The sequence below is a fragment of the Pygocentrus nattereri genome, chromosome 11, assembly GCF_015220715.1.
Source record: "Pygocentrus nattereri isolate fPygNat1 chromosome 11, fPygNat1.pri, whole genome shotgun sequence".
NCBI lineage: Eukaryota > Metazoa > Chordata > Actinopteri > Characiformes > Serrasalmidae > Pygocentrus > Pygocentrus nattereri.
Window position 1 is genome coordinate 5,590,384 of NC_051221.1, and position 21,222 is coordinate 5,611,605.

The window sequence follows — 21,222 nt, forward strand, 5'->3', positions numbered from 1 at the left end:
TATTCAGACAATGTGCATTATGTATTTACATCTGACCATTATCCAAGACGCAGTAGGAAACTCTATTGATATGAGCTGATAGTGTTCATCTAGCAACTCACCCTGCAGCTATCTAATGTATATACAGAGTCTCTCAGTCAGACGCTGGTAGATACGACTGCAGTGGAGCTACAGTGGAGCTCAGTGTGACATCACGAACCAGCAAGTGTGAAAATGTGTTTCATTTCTATCTACACAAAAGCTGCAGTGGCCTCCAGAATCATTGGCACCCTTTGTAAAGATGAGATTAGAATATCTATAAAATCTGTTTATTGATCCAAAGTGGAGAATATAAGCAGGTCAGGGGAGGTCAGGACAGGTCCTAAAGCCCTGATCAGTGATGGTGACCTTATCCACATTGTTCATTCATGGTTAAGGAACTCTCAGTTCATTGTCCTTAAATTCTGTCAGTTTCAGTGGAAACTTGTAGAAACGTCCAGCAGTATGGATTAACAGGATTGTGAAACTGTAAACAGGATGATCATCTATCAGCTGTAATTATCAGCTTTATTTCCCACGTTAGATAATATTCATTAAAATAATGCACCTTTATTTTATAATGGTCATAAATACTGATACTTTACTGTATGGCTGTATTCATAAGACCCACAAAAACATTTATACAGGTTTATTTATAACGTTTATCATCTATCATAAAGACTTTTGTCAACTTTGATGTCAAGTTGACGCAACACTTGTGTCACATGACACTGATTTTTTCTGACTTTTTTGACTGAAATACCAGCAAATAACTAACTTCTATTACAGTGATGCAGAGCTGATGTGAGGAATCCTCTAAATGGAGAAATTAAACTCTTTATTAAACGGCTACAGGAAATGTTCACTTTTTTCAGGCAGCCTGACTTGGAAGCTACGCCATGTTATCAGCGTTATATCACTGTGACACACACAAACCAATAAACAAACAGGGCGAGTTTGTCGTTTTAAAAATGGCTCTGCCGAGAAGGAGTTTCGCTGGATATATTTCCAGAGGTTTCATTCACAGCATGTGGCCAAATCAATCAACCAGTCAGAAACGAACAGACACATCAAAAATCTCACATCAAAAAAAACAAACACAGAAGTATCTATACACACAAGAAAAACAATCAAAGAGTGAAGCCAATTTAATACAGCAACCAGCAGGCGCTACTGGAAAGACTGAAAACTGCTCCACATGTCTGGCAAACCACCCGGCTGCTATACAACATACTTTTCCTTAGATATTTATACTGTATTCTCTTTAAGCTGATCATTAAGTGAATACACACACACACACACACACACACACACACACACACACACACACAGCCGCTCACCTTCAGGGTCACAGGGGGTGCTGGAGCCTATCCCAGCAGTCATCGGGCGGAAGGCAGGATCCTGGACAGGTCGCCAGTCCATCGCAGGGCAGACAGACAGACAGTCACTCACTCACCCCTCATTAAGTGAATAATGCTCAGTTATTGTGCAGAGCACGACTAGTAAGTCACATCAATGCACGACGAGTAATAATCAGTTATGTTGAGTTAAATTAGGCTTTTGTAAAATGAACAAACCTGATGAGCACTTTGACCCAGAGGGTCCCCAGTCTGACATGCCGGCACTACATCATGTGTTATGAGCTTTGTTCTTTATGAAACTGTATATTTCTGACTCAGTGATGCTGGGAAGCTGTTATTGGGAGGATTAATGGAAATAATTGTACAGGAGGGCAAAAAAGAATCTCTCCAAGAATAAAAACATCTACTAAATATCTTTAGAGGTTTTTCAACAGGGAACTTTTACACAAGCACAAGGTGTGAAAATCAGTGTTTACATGTATATAAACACAGTACCAGCTCAGATTTCAGACGCTGTGAATTTTATGTGTTTACATCTGTCCATCCGCTGCCTGTCCAGGACGCAGTGGACTGAGATTAGATGTTTCAGTGGGTTCTAGACTCTAATCCTGGGAAGTCAGTGGTGAAGAGCTGAATGTGCAGAGAGTCTTAGTGAGAAATGTTGAGGACTCAGTCATTACTGTTATGTTTTCAGGCGCTTGTGAACCGAACGAGGATGGACGAGGTCTGAGTAGTGGCACCCAGGGCTTGATTTAACAGTGTTTTTCAGACAGAAGTCGTTTTAGGAGGCAGCTTATGCTGAACATCCTCAGAATGAAGACATGAATGGATCCTGTTACATATACTGTGTTTTCAGTTTCAGCTCTATGGAATGTCCTGATCATAGCAGGTTCCTGTCTGGTTGCTGTGGCTCTGGTTCTGTTCCCATGGAGATGTTTTCACAAAAGAAAAGGTGATGATGATGATGATGATTTACGATCTGTAAATTATGGAATATTGTATTATTTAACCAAACGACCCTGATGGAGAATCGGCTTCGAAAATGTGTGTGTAATCATATGGAAATGACTACACATGTTTACATTTTGGCTTCCGGTTCCGGTTGAGAGTACGCTGTGCGCTTTGTTTGCTGCCACTTCTCGCTGGATCTTCTATTTTTTTTTTTCTTTTCTTTTTTTCTTTTTTCTCTTTTTTCACTTTTCTGTCTGTTATACTTTGCCCCTGTGGCTCTGATGTCGAGCGGGTGGCTAAATGGGCTTGCGGTTTGTTTACTTTTGCCTTTTCTCAGATTATCATTTTTTGATCGGGTGCGATGGAGGAATTAACTGGTACTCCGAGCCTTTATCCTATATACTCATACTCCAGCGAGGACTTACGAAGGCTGCGTTCTTTCCGTCAGCTTGATGCTCCCACTTACAATCTTTGCTGCTCTATCAGCATCTGTAGACGACCCCGATATATACATCGTGGCTGTAAACGTCAGTCTTATCCAGCACCTCAGGCACTGTGCATCAATCATCCCGCAGTACAGATTACTGATCGTTGCTTTAGGCGACGCCCTGAAAGAGCGCATCGTGGAGTGAACCATAGGTTTCTACTGGAGGTCCCTCGTTCTACATCGTCGCATCGGTCTGCTCCTTCGATCTCGGCACATCATCTATCTAACCTGGCGCTACTGAACTGTCGCTCGCTCACAGATAAGGCTGCATTAGTCAATGACCTTATCGACCAGCATCAGTTGGATCTATTCTTTTTAACTGAAACGTGGCAGGTACCGGGTGACTTTTCTTACCTGAATGCTGCTTCTCCCCCTAATTTTAATTATCTGGCCTCACCTAGAAAAACAGGTAGAGGTGGGGGACTGGCGGTTTTATTCAGGGTCAGAATTTGGGGAGATCTTGGCGTTTGCCAGTTCACTCTCCTCTTCCATCATTGTTCTTGGCGATGGTAATATCCACCTTGACTCTAACTCTTCTGCCTCTTCAGAATTCCTGTCATTGATAAGCTGTTTTGATCTAACTCAACACGTTGACTTTCCGACTCATAAGAAGGGTCATATTCTGGACATAATCTGTTCTACGGGTGGGATTATTACTAATATAACTGGACATTGTGTTGGTGTGTCTGATCATATACTAATCAATGCCTCTTTCTCTCCACCTGTTCCTAAACCTCACTCAAAATCTGTACTTACTTATCGTAATGTTAAGGCTATTGATTGTCCTTCTCTGTTGGCCTCTCTGGAAACGTTTCATTTTGCCCATCTTTGTTCAATGCAATCCACTGATGATGCTGTATCTTTCTATAACTGTACTCTACGTGCTTGTCTTGACACCTTGGCACCGATGAAAACTAGATCTGTGCCTTCTACTCATAGATCGCCTTGGTTTACTCCTGCTCTCCGCAATATGAAAACAGCTGGAAGACGTCTTGAACGTCTTTTTAAGAAATCCGGGTTGCAGGTTCACTATCTAGCTTACACTGATCATCTGGCCTCATACAAAGTAGCACTAAACAATGCTCGTGCATCATACTACACGGATGTTTTCAGTGCTGCTGGTCAGAATCCCAAGCTTCTGTTTTCAGTGGTAAATAAGCTTCTGCGAGCCCCATCAACTCCAAATACTGCCTCAACTGATCTATGTAATGCCTTTCTGAAATTCTACTGTAACAAGGTGTCAACCATCTATAAAGACCTGTTGAATACCCCTGCTGACTGCCATGGGCCTATCGTTTTCTCTCCAACTCTGTCACTTTCTTTTTCAAATTTCTCTCTGACTGACTCAACTTCTATTGTCAATATTATAGCTAACTCTAAGACTTCATCCTCTCGACTGGACCCTGTTCCTACCCATCTTCTTCAACGCTGTGTCTGTATCTTTTCCGAACCAATATGCCACTTGGTTAATCTTTCACTCACTTCTGGATATGTTCCTGTGTCTTTAAAAACAGCAGCTGTCACACCTATTATTAAGAAACCTGACTCAGATCTAACAATTTTGAGCAATTACAGGCCTATTTCAAATCTCCCATTCATCTCTAAAGTTCTAGAAAAGGTTGTGGCTTCCCAGCTGCTTGATTTTTTGAACACTAATGATTTATTTGAAAAATTTCAATCTGGTTTTCGTTTGCATCATAGCACCGAGACTGCTCTTCTCTGTGTCCTAAATGACCTTCTCCTTTCCACGGATACAGGTTGCATCTCCATTCTTTTGCTTCTTGATCTCACTGCTGCTTTCGACACAGTAAATCACAATGTTCTTTTAACTAGGCTCACTGAGATTGGTCTCTCTGGAACCGTATTATCCTGGTTCCACTCGTATCTGACTAACAGGCTTCAGTTTATTTCAATTGGGAACCATACGTCTGACACAGTGCCCATTGAATATGGTGTCCCTCAGGGTTCCGTCCTTGGTCCCCTCCTTTTTATAATCTATATTCTCCCCCTCGGTTATATTTTTCGTAGTCACAATTTACATTTTCATTGCTATGCTGATGATACTCAGATCTATCTCAACTTCAAACCAGCAGCACTGTTTCCCCCACCCGAGTTAAATAGATGTCTTACTGACCTGAACTCCTGGCTTAGGGCAAATTTTCTTTCTTTAAATGCACACAAAACCGAGTTTATAGTTACTGGCTCCAAGTCAACTGTTAACGCTCTCAAAAATCTTGCTCTCACTGTAAATGATATTACAATCACTCCATCTGTCACTGTCCGAAACCTAGGTGTTCTTTTTGACCCTTCTTTGTCTTTTGAACCGCACATCAAGTCTCTGTCTAGGTCTGCATTTTTCCACCTTCGCAATATTTCACATATCCGTCCTTTACTGTCCCCGGCTGCAGCTGAGTCTCTGGTCCATGCTTTTGTTACTTCTCGCCTGGACTATTGTAACTCATTGCTTTATGGGCTCCCCGCTAAGTCACTTAGGTCATTACAAATAGTGCAAAATTCTGCAGCACGGATTCTCACACACTAAAAAATCTGAGCACATTACTCCTGTTCTTCAGAGACTTCATTGGCTGCCCATTACTTTACGTATTCACTATAAAATTCTACTTCTCACATTCAAGGCACTTCATGGCCTGGCTCCTGCATACTTACTCGACCTTCTAATACCCTACAAGCCCACTCGTAACCTCAGGTCTTCTGAAGCAGGCCTTCTAGTGGTCCCTAGGTTCAGGCTCAGCTCTATGGGTGGTCGTTCCTTCAGTGTTGCGGCCCCCTTGCTCTGGAACTCTCTGCCTCTCTCTCTTCGCTCTACCTCTTCTCTTTCTCACTTCAAATCTTCATTGAAATCTCATCTTTTTCTCTTTCATTTTTCTCCTGCATCTTCCTCGGGCCTTGTGTAATGTGATATGCATTTTGTAAAGCGACCTTGGGTTTTGTGTAAAGGCACTATATAAGTTCAACTTATTATTATTATTATTATTATTACTACATACGTTTCCACAAGGGTTCTTTAGAGGAACCTCACACAGGAACTACATCCCTTTAGAACCTTTCAGTGCATGGTCTATGTAAGGGTTTTAGATAGGGGTGGGTGTTATGGCCAAAACATTATATCATGCTATGGTTAATATTTCAGATGTTTGTTAAATATTATGGTGTTACACAAACATCTGTTACTGTTAGCCCCCCTTCACCCTGTTCTTCAACAGTCAGGACCCCCCACAGAGCATTAGTGTGGATATTGGGTGATGATGGGTGGTGGATCATTCTCAGCACTGCAGTAACACTGACGTGGTGGTGGTGTGTTAATGTGTGTTGTGCTGGTGAAAGTGGATCAGCAGGTGGATCAGTGGACACAGCTGTTACTTGGAAACAGAATTCAGATGAATGCAGATCTGGAAGTAGAACAGGTTTAATCTTTGCCAGACGGAAAACCAGAATCGTAGTCAAGACACAGTCCAAGCAGTCAAAACACAGATCCAACAACAGAGGCGACAGTACAAAAAGGGCAAGGCAAAAACTCGAGTCAAGGTCAAAAAACACAAGGAGGTGAACATCAACAAACCGCTGAGTAGATCACATGATACAATACTTCACAATGCTCATATTCTAAGTCCAGGCTTAAACACTACCTAGTAAGGTCATATGATCTAGTCCACAGGTGATCCGTGTTGGTAGTCTGGGGATTGTGAATGCTGATAGGAGCGCCGTGCTTGGCAGTCAGTCACGTGAGTCCCCTATGAATCCTGGGAAATGGAATCCAGACTCGTGTCCGCTGAATGCGTGACTCAGCACTGCTGGAGTTTTTAAACGCTGTGTCCACTCTCTGTCCACTCTATTAGACACTCCCACCTTGTTGGTCCAGCTTGTAGATGTAAAGTCAGAGACGACAGCTCATCTGCTGCTGCACAGTTTGTGTTGGTCATCCTCTAGTCCTTCATCAGTGGGCACAGGACGCTGCCCACAGGACGCTGCCCACAGGACGCTGTTGGCTGGATGTTTTTGGTTCTCAGTCTAGCAGCGACACTGAGGCGTTTAAAAACTCCAGCAGCACTGCTGTGTCTGATCCACTTGCACCAGCACAAAACACCCCAGCTTGATTTGGGCTGTGAAGACAAACTCTGCCTCTTTCCATGTTTAACAGAGGACTGTGAGATGCCGTATGACGACGTCTACACTACCATTGAATACGTCGCCTTTAATAAAGAACAAACAGGTAAATATATGCAGATTCTCAGATCACAGAACGTTCATAGGCCACTGATGAATGTGAGGAAGTGGCTGTTTTAAGCTTTTGTTTATCATCTAGGCCCAGTACCAACCCAGAAGAGTTCATCTGGCTGCTTCTGTCTTTTCTGACTATTGAGCCTTTGAAGAGCTTAACTGTTAGTATGAGTGCTTGATGTGTTCTCTAAGAGTAACACAATGTTGTATTTAGCTGCTTGGTCTATAGACATGAATTCATTTTTCACAGTTTTCCAGCCACTCCTTATCACTCAGAATTAAACAGGAAGGTTTTGTTACTGTACCATTTAAGAATAGCCTTTGTGTGGTGTTGATGTGTTGGCTAGTTGGTGGTCTGGTGGTCCCAACATTTTATTGTTTTTTTAATCAATACAGCCATAAAAATTTCTGTAAAAGTACCAGATGTAGCCAGTCAGCAGCATGTTCCTGTTGTCCACCCTCACACATACACACACACACACACTAACAGCAAGCAATGTAGAGGAGAACACAGGGAAGGACACAGCACCTCCACACTTTTACTCCTCGCAGGTTCAGCCCAACACCACCTGTGTAATATAAATTATAAACATTGAAAATGGGTCCCACAGACCCCAACACCACACAAGGGACAATATATGTAATAAATCAACTGAGCTGAAAAGTCGCCTAAGCTGAAACACACTTTAGAACTTAAACAGTGAAATTGGGTGTAAAGAGCATCTCAGAGAGGCGAAGACTTTCAGAAGTAAAGATGAGGAGGGTTCACCACTCTGTGAAACACTGCACCATCAAATAGAGCAACAATTCAAGAAGAACGTTTCTCAACATTAAATAGGAAAGAACTTCTGCTTTTCATCGTCTATGGTACATAATATCATTGAAAGACTCAAAGAATCTGAAGAAGTCTCTGTTTGTGAGGGACGAGACCAAAAACCAGTATTAGCTGGCCGTGATCTTTGGGCCCTCAGGCAGCACTGCATTAAAAACAGACATGATTCTGTAGTGGAAATCACTGCATGGGCTCAGAAACACTTCTGAAAACCACTGTCTGTGAAAACAGCTCATCACTGCATCGACAAATGCTGTTAAACTCTAAAACACAAAGAAGAAACCAAATATAAACAGGATCCAGAAATGCTGCCACCTTCTCTGGGCCTGAGCTCATTTAAATTGGACTGAGGAGAAGTGGAAAAGTGTCCTGTGGTCTGATGAACCAACATTTGAAATTCCTTTAGGAAATCATGGACACTGTGTCCTCCTGGCTAAAGACCACTCAGCTTTTTATCAGTGCATGTTGTCTTTGTAGTATTTTCTGTTAAAAATATGGTTCACATGATTTCCATATCACTGCATTCTATTTTTATTTACATTCTGCACAGCATCCCAGTGTTTCCTTTTCTGGAAATGGGATTGTAAACTATGTAAAAAAATGATCAGCTCCAAACTATTGACATACTAAACCTGTGAGACCCTATTCTCCTCTTTTTGGATAATTCTGATCTAAAATAATATTGGGTTTTGTACTTTTCTGTTCTTGTACTTTTTCACATCACTGCTCAGTTTTCTGTATCAGAATTCATATTTGACCATTTTCAGCACCTTTTATCCACAATACGTTTTACTGCTTTAATTTACTGTTATTTCACATGATCTCATTCTGTATATGAGCTGTTTGTGTGAAGATTCCACAACTGACTCGTCTCATCAGCTAATCAGGAGGAAATGTCATATCGTTTAATCCCTTAGCTTTTAGAAATATTGGGGTGGAAGGAAAAAGCAATGAATACTAGAACCCAGAGAAACCAGTTATTTAATATTGCTTTTAACAAGGACCTGTGCAGGTTGTATCTAGCCTTCCACCCAGTGACCGCTGGGATAGGCTCCAGCTCCCCACCCTCTGTGACCAAGAAGGATAAGCAGTTTAAAAAATGTGTGTGTGTGTTTTAAATAAGGCTATTATTTATATTAAACTTTGCTGTTCATTCCATTCCAAACCAATTTAGCAAGTTTTTCTTTGTGTTTGAATGTTTTAGTTGTTTTAGTTTCCCACATTTATGTGATTTAATTTTGCTTTGAGCTACAATTCAGTTATAGAGCAGTTCTCTCCGTATTTTGCAGTTCACCCAAACTCATATTCCTGAGTCATTCTCAGGTTTCAGACTTTTTTATCCTGTTAAACTTTATTGATATTTCTTTTTCTTCATTATGTTGTAACGTACCTCTTCATGGATCACCAGCTTATCATGGTGGAGGGGTTTGCATTCTTGAATGATCCTAGGAGCTATGTTGTCTGGAGCAAAAGCTCCTGGTAGGGTCTCCCAAGGCACTGGTCCTAGGTGACAGGTCAGACAAAGCATGATCCAAAAATACCCTTATGAAAAGTATTTAAAAAATTAGGGTCTCCGGGTCCCCACCCTGGAGCCAGGGGTGCGCCAGCGAGCGTCTGGTGGCCGGGCATTTACCTATGGTGCCCGGTGGGGTCCAGCCTGAAGGAGCTACATGAGTCCCCCCTTCCATCAATGCACCACCGATGGGAGGAGCAGTAGTAGAGGTTCACTGCTTTGTGGATCGGACCGTATCCGAAGGCGTGGGCCTTGGCGTTCTGATCCTCGGCTGCTGAAACTGGCTTTTGGAACTTGGAATGTTACCTTACTAGCAGGGAAGGAGCCTGAGTTGGTGTGTGAGGTTGAGCCATACCGGCTAGATATAGTCGGGCTCACCTCAACACACAGCTTGGGCTCTGGGTCCAGTCTCCTTGAGAGGGGCTGGACTTTATTCTTTTCTGGGGTTGCCCATGGTGAGAGGCAGCGGGCAGGTGTGGGCTTTCTCATAGCCCCTCGACTTGGCACCTGTATGTTGGGGTTTCCTCCGGTGGACGAGAGGGTAACTTCCCTACGCCTTCGGGTTGGGGAACGGGTCCTGACTGCTGTCTGTGCTTATGCACTGAACAGCAGTTCAGAGTACCCAGGCTTCTTAGAGTCCTTGGGAGGGGTGCTTGAAGGTGTTCCTCCTGGAGACTCTATTGTCCTACTGGGGGACTTCAACGCTCACGTGGGCAATGACAGTGAGACCTGGAGGGGTGTGATTGGGAGGAACGGCCTCTCTGATCCGAACGAGTGGTGTTCAGTTTTTGGATTTCTGTGCAAACCAGAGTTTGTCCATCATGAACACAATGTTCGAACACAAAGATGTCTATAAGTGCACATGGCACCAGGACACCCTAGGCCGCAGTTCAATAATTGACTTTGTAGTTGTGTCATCAGACTTGCGGCCATGTGTTTTGGACACTCGGGTAAAGAGAGGAGCTGAGCTGTCAACTGATCACCACCTGGTGGTGAGTTGGATCAGGTGGTGGGGGAAGTTGCCGGTCAGGCCAGGCAAGCCCAAACGTATAGTGAGGGTTTGCTGGGAACGTCTGGCAGAAGAACCTGTCAGATTGATCTTTAACTCACACCTCCATCAGAACTTTGACCAGATATCAGGGGAGGTGAGAGACATTGACTCAGAATAGGCCATGTTCCACTCCTCCATTGTTGAAACGGCTGACTGTAACTGTGGTCGCAAAATAGTTGGTGCCTGTTGGGGCGGTAATCCTCGAACCCGGTGGTGGACACCCCAGGTGAGAGATGCCGTCAAGCAGAAGAAGGAGTCCTACCGGGCATGGTTGGCCTGTGGGACACCAGAGGCAGCTGGCAGGTATCGACAGGCCAAGCGATTTGCGGCTTCAGTCGTCGCCAAGTCAAAAACCCGGGTGTGGGAGGAGTTTGGTGAGGCCTTGGAAAGTGACTAAGTCGACTCCGGAAAGATTCTGGCAAACCATCAGTTGACTCAGAAGGGGAAAGCAGTGTGCCACTAGCACTGTATATAGTGGACATGGTGTGCTGTTGCCTTTGACTGGAGACATCATTGGGCGGTGGAAGGAATACTTTGAGGACCTTCTCAATCCCACCGACATGTTCTCCAGTGAGGAGGCAGAGTCTGGGGACCGGAGGGTGTGTTCCAACTACAGGGGAATCGCACTCCTCAGCCTCCCTGGTAAGGTCTATGCAGGGGTACTGGAGAAGAGAGTCCGGCTTATAGTCGAACCTCAGATTCAGGAGGAGCAGTGTGGGTTCTGTCCGGGTTGTGGAACACTGGTCCAACTCTTCACCCCCTCCAGAATTCTTGAGGGTTCATGGGAGTTTGCCCAACCAGGAGAAGGCATTCGACTGTGTTCCCCAGGGTATTCTGTGGGAGGTGCTTCAGGAGTACAGGGTACATGGCTCTTTGCTACAAGCTATTCAGGCCGTGTACAAACAAAGCAGGAGTTTGCTTCGCATGGCCAGCAGTAAGTCAGACTCGTTCCCAGTGAGAGTTGGATACTGTCAGGGCTGCCCTTTGTTACCGATTCTGTTCACAATTTTCATGGATAGAATTTCTAGGCGCAGTCAGGGGATGGAGGGTGTCCGGCTTGGTGACCTCAGGGTCACATCGCTGCTGGTTGTACCATTACTGTACCATTAAGATGAATATGTGTAATGACCTCTGTTCTGACTGACTGTCCTGCAATGTCCCTCAGTTAAAGAGTCGCTAGAGCTGAAACACACTTCATAACTTCAACAGTGAAATAGTGAGACTAACTTAACTTTGGCTGAAGTAGAAATAAAGTAAACTGAGTAGAAAAACAAATCAGGTCTGTTTGCACTATTTACATACTGAGTAACTTACAGAACTGCACTGGAGCGTCTTAGGTTTAGCCTGTCAGAGTAGGAACTGAAGTCTGTGAGACTCTATTCTCCTCTTTTTGGATCATTTTGGTCTAAAATAAAATTTTATTTTGTACGTTTCTGTTGTAAGTTTCCTTTTCCACATCGCTGCTCAGTTTTCTATATCAGTGCACAAATTTCACCATTTTTGGCACCTTTTATCCACAATATGACGTCTTCTACTGTTTTAACTGACTGTGATTCCACATGATCTCATTTTGTGCAGGAGCTGTTTGTGTACAGACTCCACGGACTCGTCTCATCAGCTAATCAGGAGGAAACATCTATGTCATACATTTTAATCCATTAACTTTGAGAAATCTCAGGTAGAAGGAAAAGGACAGGAATACTAAAACCCACAGAAATCACAAACACATTGTTCAATTCTGAATTTAATACAACTTTTATTCTGTTAAACCTCACTGTATATTCTTTTCCTTACCAACTGTTAGTTTTCTCCTTGTATTTTATTAATTTAGATGTTTTAGTTTCCCATATTTATGTCATTTGGCTTTGTAATCATATATATTTTTGTCCATATTTTACAGTTCATTCTCAGGTTTCAGGACTTTAAATTTTATTGACATTTCTTTTTCTTTATTATGTTCTAACATCATTTCTATTTTCCACAAAGCACTTTGTAAAAATCTTAAGCCAACCTAAATAAAATGTCATGATCTTATTTCAAATGTTTCCTGTGTATTATGAAGTGATGGGAACCTGTAGCTCTACATCTTCTTCTTCTTTCGGCTGCTCCCTTTAGGGGTCGCCACAGCGGATCATCTGCCTCCATCTTGCCCTATCCACTGCCTCCTCTACATATGATCGCCTACTTGGCGGATTCATCCTCTGTCTAGCTACCTCAAGCTCTTCTTCATCCTTAATCTCATTAAGTAGTTTTAAAAAAGGAGGATTGTTCTTTCTTTCCCTAGTCGAAGTTGTAACAGCATGAGATCTGAATCAACTGCACCTCGAAGTAACTGCTCCACTCGTACTTTGTCAACTGAAGTAGCAGGAAGACCTCCCCTCTGTACTGTCTTGGAGCCCTTTCAAGCCTCTTTAGAAATTCAGAGAGACGCTCCCCGTGCTGCTGCCGCATCATTCTAAAAGCAAAGTACAGGTCTTCTCCAGACTCCATACTACCAAATGAGCCTTCTATAGCCTCAACATATTCCATTGGGCTAGCTTCAGGGTTGGCTGCTTTTACTGCTTGAAAAATCCCTAAATCCGGACTTTTAAGACTTTCAACAATTCTCCTACGCTTTTCTCGATCAGGACAGCCACACTCTTCAACCATAAGTTTAGCCTGTTCTAGCCAGTTTTCTAAAGTTTCTTCTCCAGCAGGGGTGGGACTGGTTCCAGAGAAAGTCCTTAAGCGCTTGTATGCACTGCTCTCACATGATGGTTTAGACGCTTTCTCTAACAGGTCACCCACAGCCTGAATAATAGACTCAGGACCACTAACATAGGAAGAACTCAAAGCATGCAATGCAGGAATGTCACTCCATGTTTTACCTTCTTCTCTGAGTAGTCTGGATAGTTTCTCTGTGAAATCCTCAGTGCTTCTACTGGGCTCATCTGAAATAATTAGCTTCCATGTGGCACGTCCATCACTAGGAATGACTTCAGATGGAACTTGTGTGATATCCACAACCTCACGGCATTCACAAAACACCACAAGACTGTTCTGCTGGGGATCAAACATCTTGCCTCTCACTCTTACTCTGCCCAGAGCTTTTATGCTTTGCATAGTTTCTTCAATATATGCCACATCAGTGTCTTCAGGAACACCGATTAGCATAAAGACATGTTTAATGTCTAAGCCTTCACCTCTACACCAGTTGCGAAGCTCGACAGAAGAGGGAATCCTAGAGGGCTCTGCCATGACTGCTCTGTTTACCTTAACTAGAACTGGGTTTTTACTATCTGCCTGCTAATAAGACCATTACCCTAAAAGGGAATAACTAAAAGGGAATGCTCCCAGCGGTGCCTCCCATTTATTATGTAACCCCTATCCCAAATATATGTGGCAAGAATAAGGGCCCTGAATTCAATATATCACTCCCTATTCCCTTATATAAGTTATTGGCAGAAGTAAAACACACACGTAAGAGAAAGTAAATGCTCAAATACACTTAGATATAAAATACCAGAGGTTTACTGAGCGTTTCACAAGTGAAAAATATCAGATTTTATCAAAGAACGTTCTCTTATGGATTTTTCACAATTATCAGGGTTCAGAAAAATGTAAACTGTAAATACCTTTACAATATAACAGTGCTTAGAATTTTAAATGACATATTTCAGAGTTTTAGTAACCAGATGTTAGAGCTTTTTTAAGTTACAGATGAAGTAAATGTTCAATGTACACCGTATTTGTTGCACAAGTAGCTTTTGTATAAATTCACCTCCAATTTAAACTCATATGACCAATCATGAATTTGACTTATGTAGAATTTCCCCAGGGCGGCATGGTGGCGTGGTGGGTAGCACTGTCGCCTCACAGTGAGGAGGGCCTGGGTTCCCCGGCCAGGTGACCGGGGTCCTCTCTTTTTGGAGTTTGCATGTTCTCCCCATGTCTGCGTGGGTTTCCTCCGGGTTCTCCGGTTTCCTCCCACAGTCCAAAGACATGCAGTCAGGCCAATTAGACATGCTAAATTACCCCTAGGTGTGAGTGACTGTCTGTGTCTGTCTGTCTGCCCTGCGATGGACTGGCGACCTGTCCAGGGTGTATCCTACCTTCTGCCTGAAGACTGCTGGGATAGGCTCCAGCACCCCCACATGACCCTGACGGAGAAGCGGCTTAGAAAATGGATGGATGGATGGATAGAATTTCCCCTTTAACACACCTGTAATAGTACTTGAGCAGGGGAAAATATAAAGCACGCTCATAAAAGAGTTCTGAACACATGTACAAAGTATAAACCTCTGGAAATATTTAAACTCCAGTGGGCCCACGTCCTTACACAGTCAACAGCCTAAACTACGTAAACAAAAGAAAAACGTTGCAGGCCTGAGTCGGAGCTGGGGAACGTAGAGACCCAAAACTTAGGAGGTCGCTTCACTCAAACGAGCAAAAGAAAATATTAAATCAGTGCCTTACTTGAGACAACTGTCTGAACCTGTCCAGGCAGCAATAGCAGAGCTGAGCACGTTGTCATACGAGGCGGACCCCCCCCTCCCCCCCAACCTCAGAGCACATTTGAAACCACAGAAGAAAGAACCACACCGGACACGCTCACCACAGACTGACACGGTTCTCATCACTCAGCTGACTGATGTGAAAGTGCCTGTGCAAGTCAGAGAGCCTGAGTTTGATGTGCGCCACCAACAAACGGTCCATATACAGTCCTGTGATAAAGTGGGCTAAAAGGGAGTTTGCGTTTAGTGCAGTTTTTCTTGCATCTTCTTCTCTGACAGCACAATGTAGCTTAAATATCTCCATCATTTATTCAGAGAGCAGGGACTCTGGACTGTTATTTATAACACAATGTCTTCAAACTGTAGAGTCATTCCCGTTTGCAAGTCCTGTTCATTCTGAAGTCAATACTAAAAACACAGTAACACATTCATAAAGCACTATTACTGCGTTTCCAGTGGCACCTTGAAGCTCCACTGTGTGAGATTTTGTGAGTTGTTGTTGAAACTGAAATGTGTCATTACGGAGTGAGGAGAGTAAAAACAGGCTAAAATATGGTGAGCTGCTGTAAGTTACCCTGTAAAGCCATTTAAACGTTTTGGGAGTTTTTCACACCACATTGTGCATCTTTACGTATAAATGTCACACACACAGGCTCAAGAAGAAGGTCTGAAACTGATGTTCTTCCAGATATTGGGTGCAATTACATTTTCCCACCAGAGAGGGCTCCAAAGCCCCAAGTCTTACAAAGCACAACTTTAACACTAGAATGACAAAAGCTACGAAAATTTTTGTAAGGGAAAGCAGCCCCCATGTAGCCCACTCCCCTGCTGTGAAGCGATTAACGCCTATTGTCTTGGTAATGAGAAGGAATGCGTTGGAAGCACCAACTCCCCAAATATGTTCAGCTGCGTTAACATTTCATTCACTACAAATGCATCAGAACACGTTAATCTTGAAGACGAGTTCGTTCAGAATCAGCTGCTTCTCCCGTAGCGTCAGTGGATTCGCCCGTAGAAGCTGAGTGTCTATTCTCTTCAGCGGGACCACATGGAGAGGGTTTTTTCATTGCTTCAAAATTCGCCGGTCATTGGATAAATGCCACGATTTTGTCCCGCTCCTGGACGCTGAGCGTCTCTGGGGGTGAATGCAGCTGTGGGTGGGCGGGTCTGGATGCGGAGCTTCTTCAAGATGATTGGAGGATCAGTCGAAAGGCTGAATCCCGTTTTGATTGACAGCTATTTAACGTTGAAAGACGAACTGCAGCCCATTTCTTGGTGTTTACTTGGTGAAGTTACTCACGCATTTAGATACAGATACTGCTACAGAGATAGGGAGAGAAAGACAGATCTGCTAATTGCTGGCAAGAAGGAGCGGTGATGTCCTGAGGATCCTGAAATCTCAATCATGCTAGTGTTGAAGATGCACTCTAGCATTAAATACTTTTCAACTGTGTTCATGTGTTTTGTCTGAATTTGAAAGCTTTTTCCCTGATTATAATTATTAAATTAGCCATTGGCCACAATGAAAGGTCTCAGGGTGCAGGACTCAATGCGTCATTATACCTAATAGATTAACTTTGACACAGCAGTTCATCTTTACCACTGTGGGACGGGGAGCGAGGAGGCGAACGCACGTGCTGAGATAAGTGAGGTTTATTAAGAGCAGATCCAGGGTCGTGGTCAGAACAGTCCAGGTTCATACAGACAACACAGAGATCGCGGGACAGACATGACAGTAAAGAACACAGAGCAAGAACAAGAATCAAACACTACAAACAACACAGACAGAGATTCAAGCAACAAAGACAAGAGGCAAACACAGGGCTTAAATACACATGGAAAACGAGGGACAGGTGGAAAACAGGTGGAGACAATCAGGGGCGGAGTCATGAAACGAGGGGGCTAAACCAAAACATGAACACATGGACAGGACTGGGAGTGGCCAATCGTGACACACTGGCTGACCTGTGTGACAAACTAATAACACAGCAGTGCGACAGACAGTGTAGAAGAATACATTAAGTACATTAAGTTGTACATAATTCTGCAGTGTAAGGCACTAAATCAGTACAGTAAGTACACAACACTGCAATTAAACACACCAGTGCAGTGCAATGAATTCACACCAGTGCAACACCAGGATCAAAGCCTAACAAAACATCTGGTACACAAACCTCACAGAACAAGACAATAAAAGACAGACATGTATTCATATGAAATGAGTATGTGAGGAGAGATTAAACGCACACCTGCTGTTTTCCACATGTGTGTGTTTCACTTATGATTTCTAAAAGTTTCTAAAGGCCTAAACACTGCAAACCAAAACAGCTCATGTAGGATGTGGTGAGGAAGGGGCAGAGCTGCTGTACCCCCTCCTACACAGTAGCTCTCAGAGCACAGATACACACAGACAGACCACGTGTGGAGATATGAAGACATTACTCACTCTTCATTCTTCACCCTATAGACTTCATTATCTCTGACTTCTTGTTCATCACTGTCAGAAATGACAAAGACAAAAATGATCCCCCTGTTAAAACTGCTACCCTCCTTTCACCATCCCCGTTTGATGAATGTGATTGTAAGTGCTGTACATATATATATATATATATATATATATATATATATATATATATATAGGACTAGCCACAATACAGGGCAGCCAATCAGAACAGAGCTCATTTACATATATCACAGTTAAAAGAAGCAGCCTGTTTAATTCTAAGGAATAAAGGCTGTTAGACTGTCATGACTGATGTTTATATAAAACCACAGAAAACATCATTAGTGGACCTTCAGCTGATTCCCATTAACACATTTCTGTGCTGCCATGATATCAAGGTTTTGGCCTGTATATGAGCTTTCTGAAGAACATGCACAGCTTATGACCAGCAGGGGAAAACACACATACTTCTCTCTGTTAGCTTGCTGTTTGCTTTTTGGCTGGTGTTAACTCATGTGAGTGAAACGTTTCAGGATGGAGTTTCAGAGGAGAACCACAGCATTGTGATAATACAGCGTCTACACCTGTGTCAGAAGCATCTACCTAAATTTCAAAAGGCTCAGAGGTCTTGAGTCAGGATCTTTTAGTACTGAGGCTGTGGTGAAAACTTCTTTCAATGTTTGGAAAGCGTTTTCGGCCTGCCCCATCCAACTTATTTTCTTAGGACCACCCTTTAGTAGGGAAGTTGGGGAGTTGCAGTGCTACTGAAATTTCGAATGAATCATTGATAGAAATGAGAGAATCCTAGGAATCTTTATGTCTAACATGTGTCTGAGTACCTCATTAATGAAGGGCTGAAAGGGATTTGATAGGGATTTTCAGGGTTTGTCCTTCGCTCCTTCATTCCAGTGAAGGGAATCTTAATGATTCAACACCAAGACATTTTGGACATTTGTACACTTCCAACTGTGTGGGAACAGTTTGGGGAAGGATCTTTCCTGTTCCAGCATGACTGAGCCCAAGTAACCAAAGCAGCTCCATAAAGTCATGGCTGGGCACAGAAACAGGAGACACAACACCAGACTCAAGAACAGATGAAACACGAACACAACAAGGATGAAACACGGAGGGAGGACGAGGAGGCACAGCACAAAAAGACGCCGAACGAGAGATGACCAGAGAAACAACAGAATGAGGAAAACAAGAACGGACCACAGACCACGCAAACGACAGGGGAACAGGAACCAAGACAGAAACAGGAAAAGAAACAGGCACACCAACAGAAACCGGGACAGAAACACAAGGAGACACAGGAACAGGTACAGACACAACAGACGGGAACAAGACAAAAACAGAACAGGGCAGAAATGAAGGAACAGACAAAACAGGGGACACAGAAGCAACAGGAGGCCCACGGGGAACAGACAGAGGCAAGGATGGGATGGGCGAGAACAGAGGGGCTGTGATGTCCACGGGGGCAGGCGGGTCTGCAGTGACGTCCACGGGTACAGTCACAGGATCAGGCATGCCGCGGGGGTGCGACCATGGGGTCAGGAACTCGGGCTAGGGACAGCTGCTCCAACCTGGAGGAACAAACAGAAACGGGACCCACTCGGCCGTTGCCAAGGCTCACTCGACCGATAGGCAGCTCGCAGTGGTGCTTGTGAACAAGCCGAGTACCACAGTACGGGTTATCTGAACGTTCCATCCATCTATCCACATCTTGCGCTGCAGGTCGCTCCTCCCTGCAGCGTTGCTCAAGATGGGCAGACCCTAGGTGTTTACTTGAGCTCTCGTTGTCCAGACACGAGGCGGGAAGGTCCTTTGCCTTCTTATGGGACCGATGAGTGCTCATATTCCCTCAGCACCAGGGGATTTGCTCTCACTGGCTTGGTGATGTTGGAACGTGAATAACTCGGGCTGCGTGGAAACAGCTGGAGTTTTGTCCCAACAGAACAGCCACATGCCAGTGTGTCACTTACTCCCTGTGTCCATTGCTGACTGGTCTTTCTGTGATGGGGAGTGAGGAGGTGGACGCACGTGCTGAGATAAGCGACTTTTATCATGGGGAAATCCAGGGTCACGGTCAAAACGGTCCAGGGTCAATGAGCCAACATGGATAGATCGGGGACCAGACCTGACATAAACCATAAATAACCAACAAAATAGAGAGAGACAAAGACAAGTCAAGACAAGGGGCAAACACAGGGCTTAAATACACAGGAAAAACAAGAGACAGGTGGAAAACAGGTGTAGACAATAAGCGGCGGAGTCATGAAATGAGGGGGCTAAACCAAAACAAACGCACATGGGCTAAACAAAAACACGAACACATGGACAGGACTAGGAGGGGCCAATCATGACATTAATAATGGGAAAATAGTGGAAAATCTGAGATAATAAGTTTTCTTTGGGGAGTGTTTTTCCTGGCATCCTCTCACTCTCCAGGATTTTGTTAAACAACCTGGTTAAAAAGTCCACTGCCTTCTCTCCTAAACATCTCCATACCTCCACAGGTATGTCATCTGGACCAACTGCCTTTCCATTCTTCATCCTTTTTAAAGATGCCCTCACTTCCACCTTACTAATTCTCTGCACTTCCTGATCCACTATCTCTCCCCCCGTTGTCCTCCTCTCTCTCTCGTTTTCCTCATTCATTAGTTCTTCAAAGTACTCCTTCCATCTACTCAACACTCTCTGTTCACTCACTAACCCTATTTCCCTCTCTGTCCTTTATCAGCCTAACCTGCTGTACATCCTTTCCAGCTCTATCTCTCTGTTTAGCCAAACGATACAAGTCATTTACTCCTTCTTTACTGTCCAGCCTCTCATACAGCTCATCATAGGCCTGAGCCTTTGCCTTTGCCACCATTCTTTTCGCTATGTGACTAGCCTCACGGTACTCCTGCCTACTTCCTTCATCTCTCTGGTTATCCCACTTTTTCTTAGCTGCCTTCTTCTTCTGAATACTCTCCTGGACCTCCTCATTCCAACACCAACTTTCCTTGTCTTCTTTCCTCTGACCAGACGAAACACCCAACACATTCTTGCCAGTTTCTCTCACCACCTTAGCTGTAGTTCCCAGTCCTCAGGTAGCTCCTCACTGCCCCCAAGGGCCTGTTGCAATTTTTCCCTGAACTGCCTGCAACCATCCTCCTCCTTCAGCTTCCACCATCTAATCTTTGGCTCTGTCTTCACTCTCTTCCTCTTCTTTGTTTCAGCCAACCACCCTATGCTGCCTTGCTACACTTTCCCCTGGCACCACTTTACAATCTCCAATCTCCTTTAGGTGGCATCTCCTGCTAAGGATATAATCCACCTGTGTGCACCTCCCTCCACTCTTGTATGTCACCCTGTGTTCTTCCCTCTTCTGAAAATACGTGTTCACCACAGCCATTTCCATTCTCTTTGCAAAATCTACAACCATCTGACCTTCCGAATTTCTGTCTTTCACACCATACATACCCAGCACCTCTTCATCCCCTCAGTTCCCTTCACCAACATGTCCATTGAAGTCTGCACCAATCACCAATCTCTCCTCTCTAGGGACACCATCTACCACTTCATCCATCTTACCCAAAATTCCTCTTTCTCCTCTGACAACCGACAACCAACCTGTGGTGCATATGAACTGACCACATTCAAAATTACACCATCAACTTCCAACTTCAGGCTCATGATCCTGTCTGACACTCTCTTTACATCCAGAACACTTTTCCCAAGCTGTTCCTTTAGGATTATCCCTACTCCATTTTTCTTCCTCTCTACACCATGATAGAACAGTTTGAATCCACCTCCAATGTTCCTGGCCTTGCTTCCTTTCCATCTGGTCTC

The 21,222-nt window shown here is 43.9% G+C and overlaps 1 protein-coding gene across 2 annotated transcripts in view; it reads left to right on the forward strand.

Moving 5' to 3' along the window:
- LOC108413742 (mucin-5AC-like) overlaps window positions 1-12,292 on the forward strand; it is a 57,080-nt gene extending 44,788 nt beyond the window's left edge. The window contains exons 9-11 of one of the 2 annotated variants that reach the window (XM_037542443.1): window positions 2,236-2,331; window positions 6,977-7,048; window positions 12,031-12,292. In XM_037542443.1, coding sequence (XP_037398340.1) covers window positions 2,236-2,331; window positions 6,977-7,048; window positions 12,031-12,074 — 212 coding nt within the window. In that variant the 3' untranslated portion in view covers window positions 12,075-12,292. The remainder of the gene's footprint in view (window positions 1-2,235; window positions 2,332-6,976; window positions 7,049-12,030) is intronic. The other variant, XM_017686390.2, reaches the window with a different exon arrangement.
- Window positions 12,293-21,222: the final 8,930 nt, after the last annotated feature.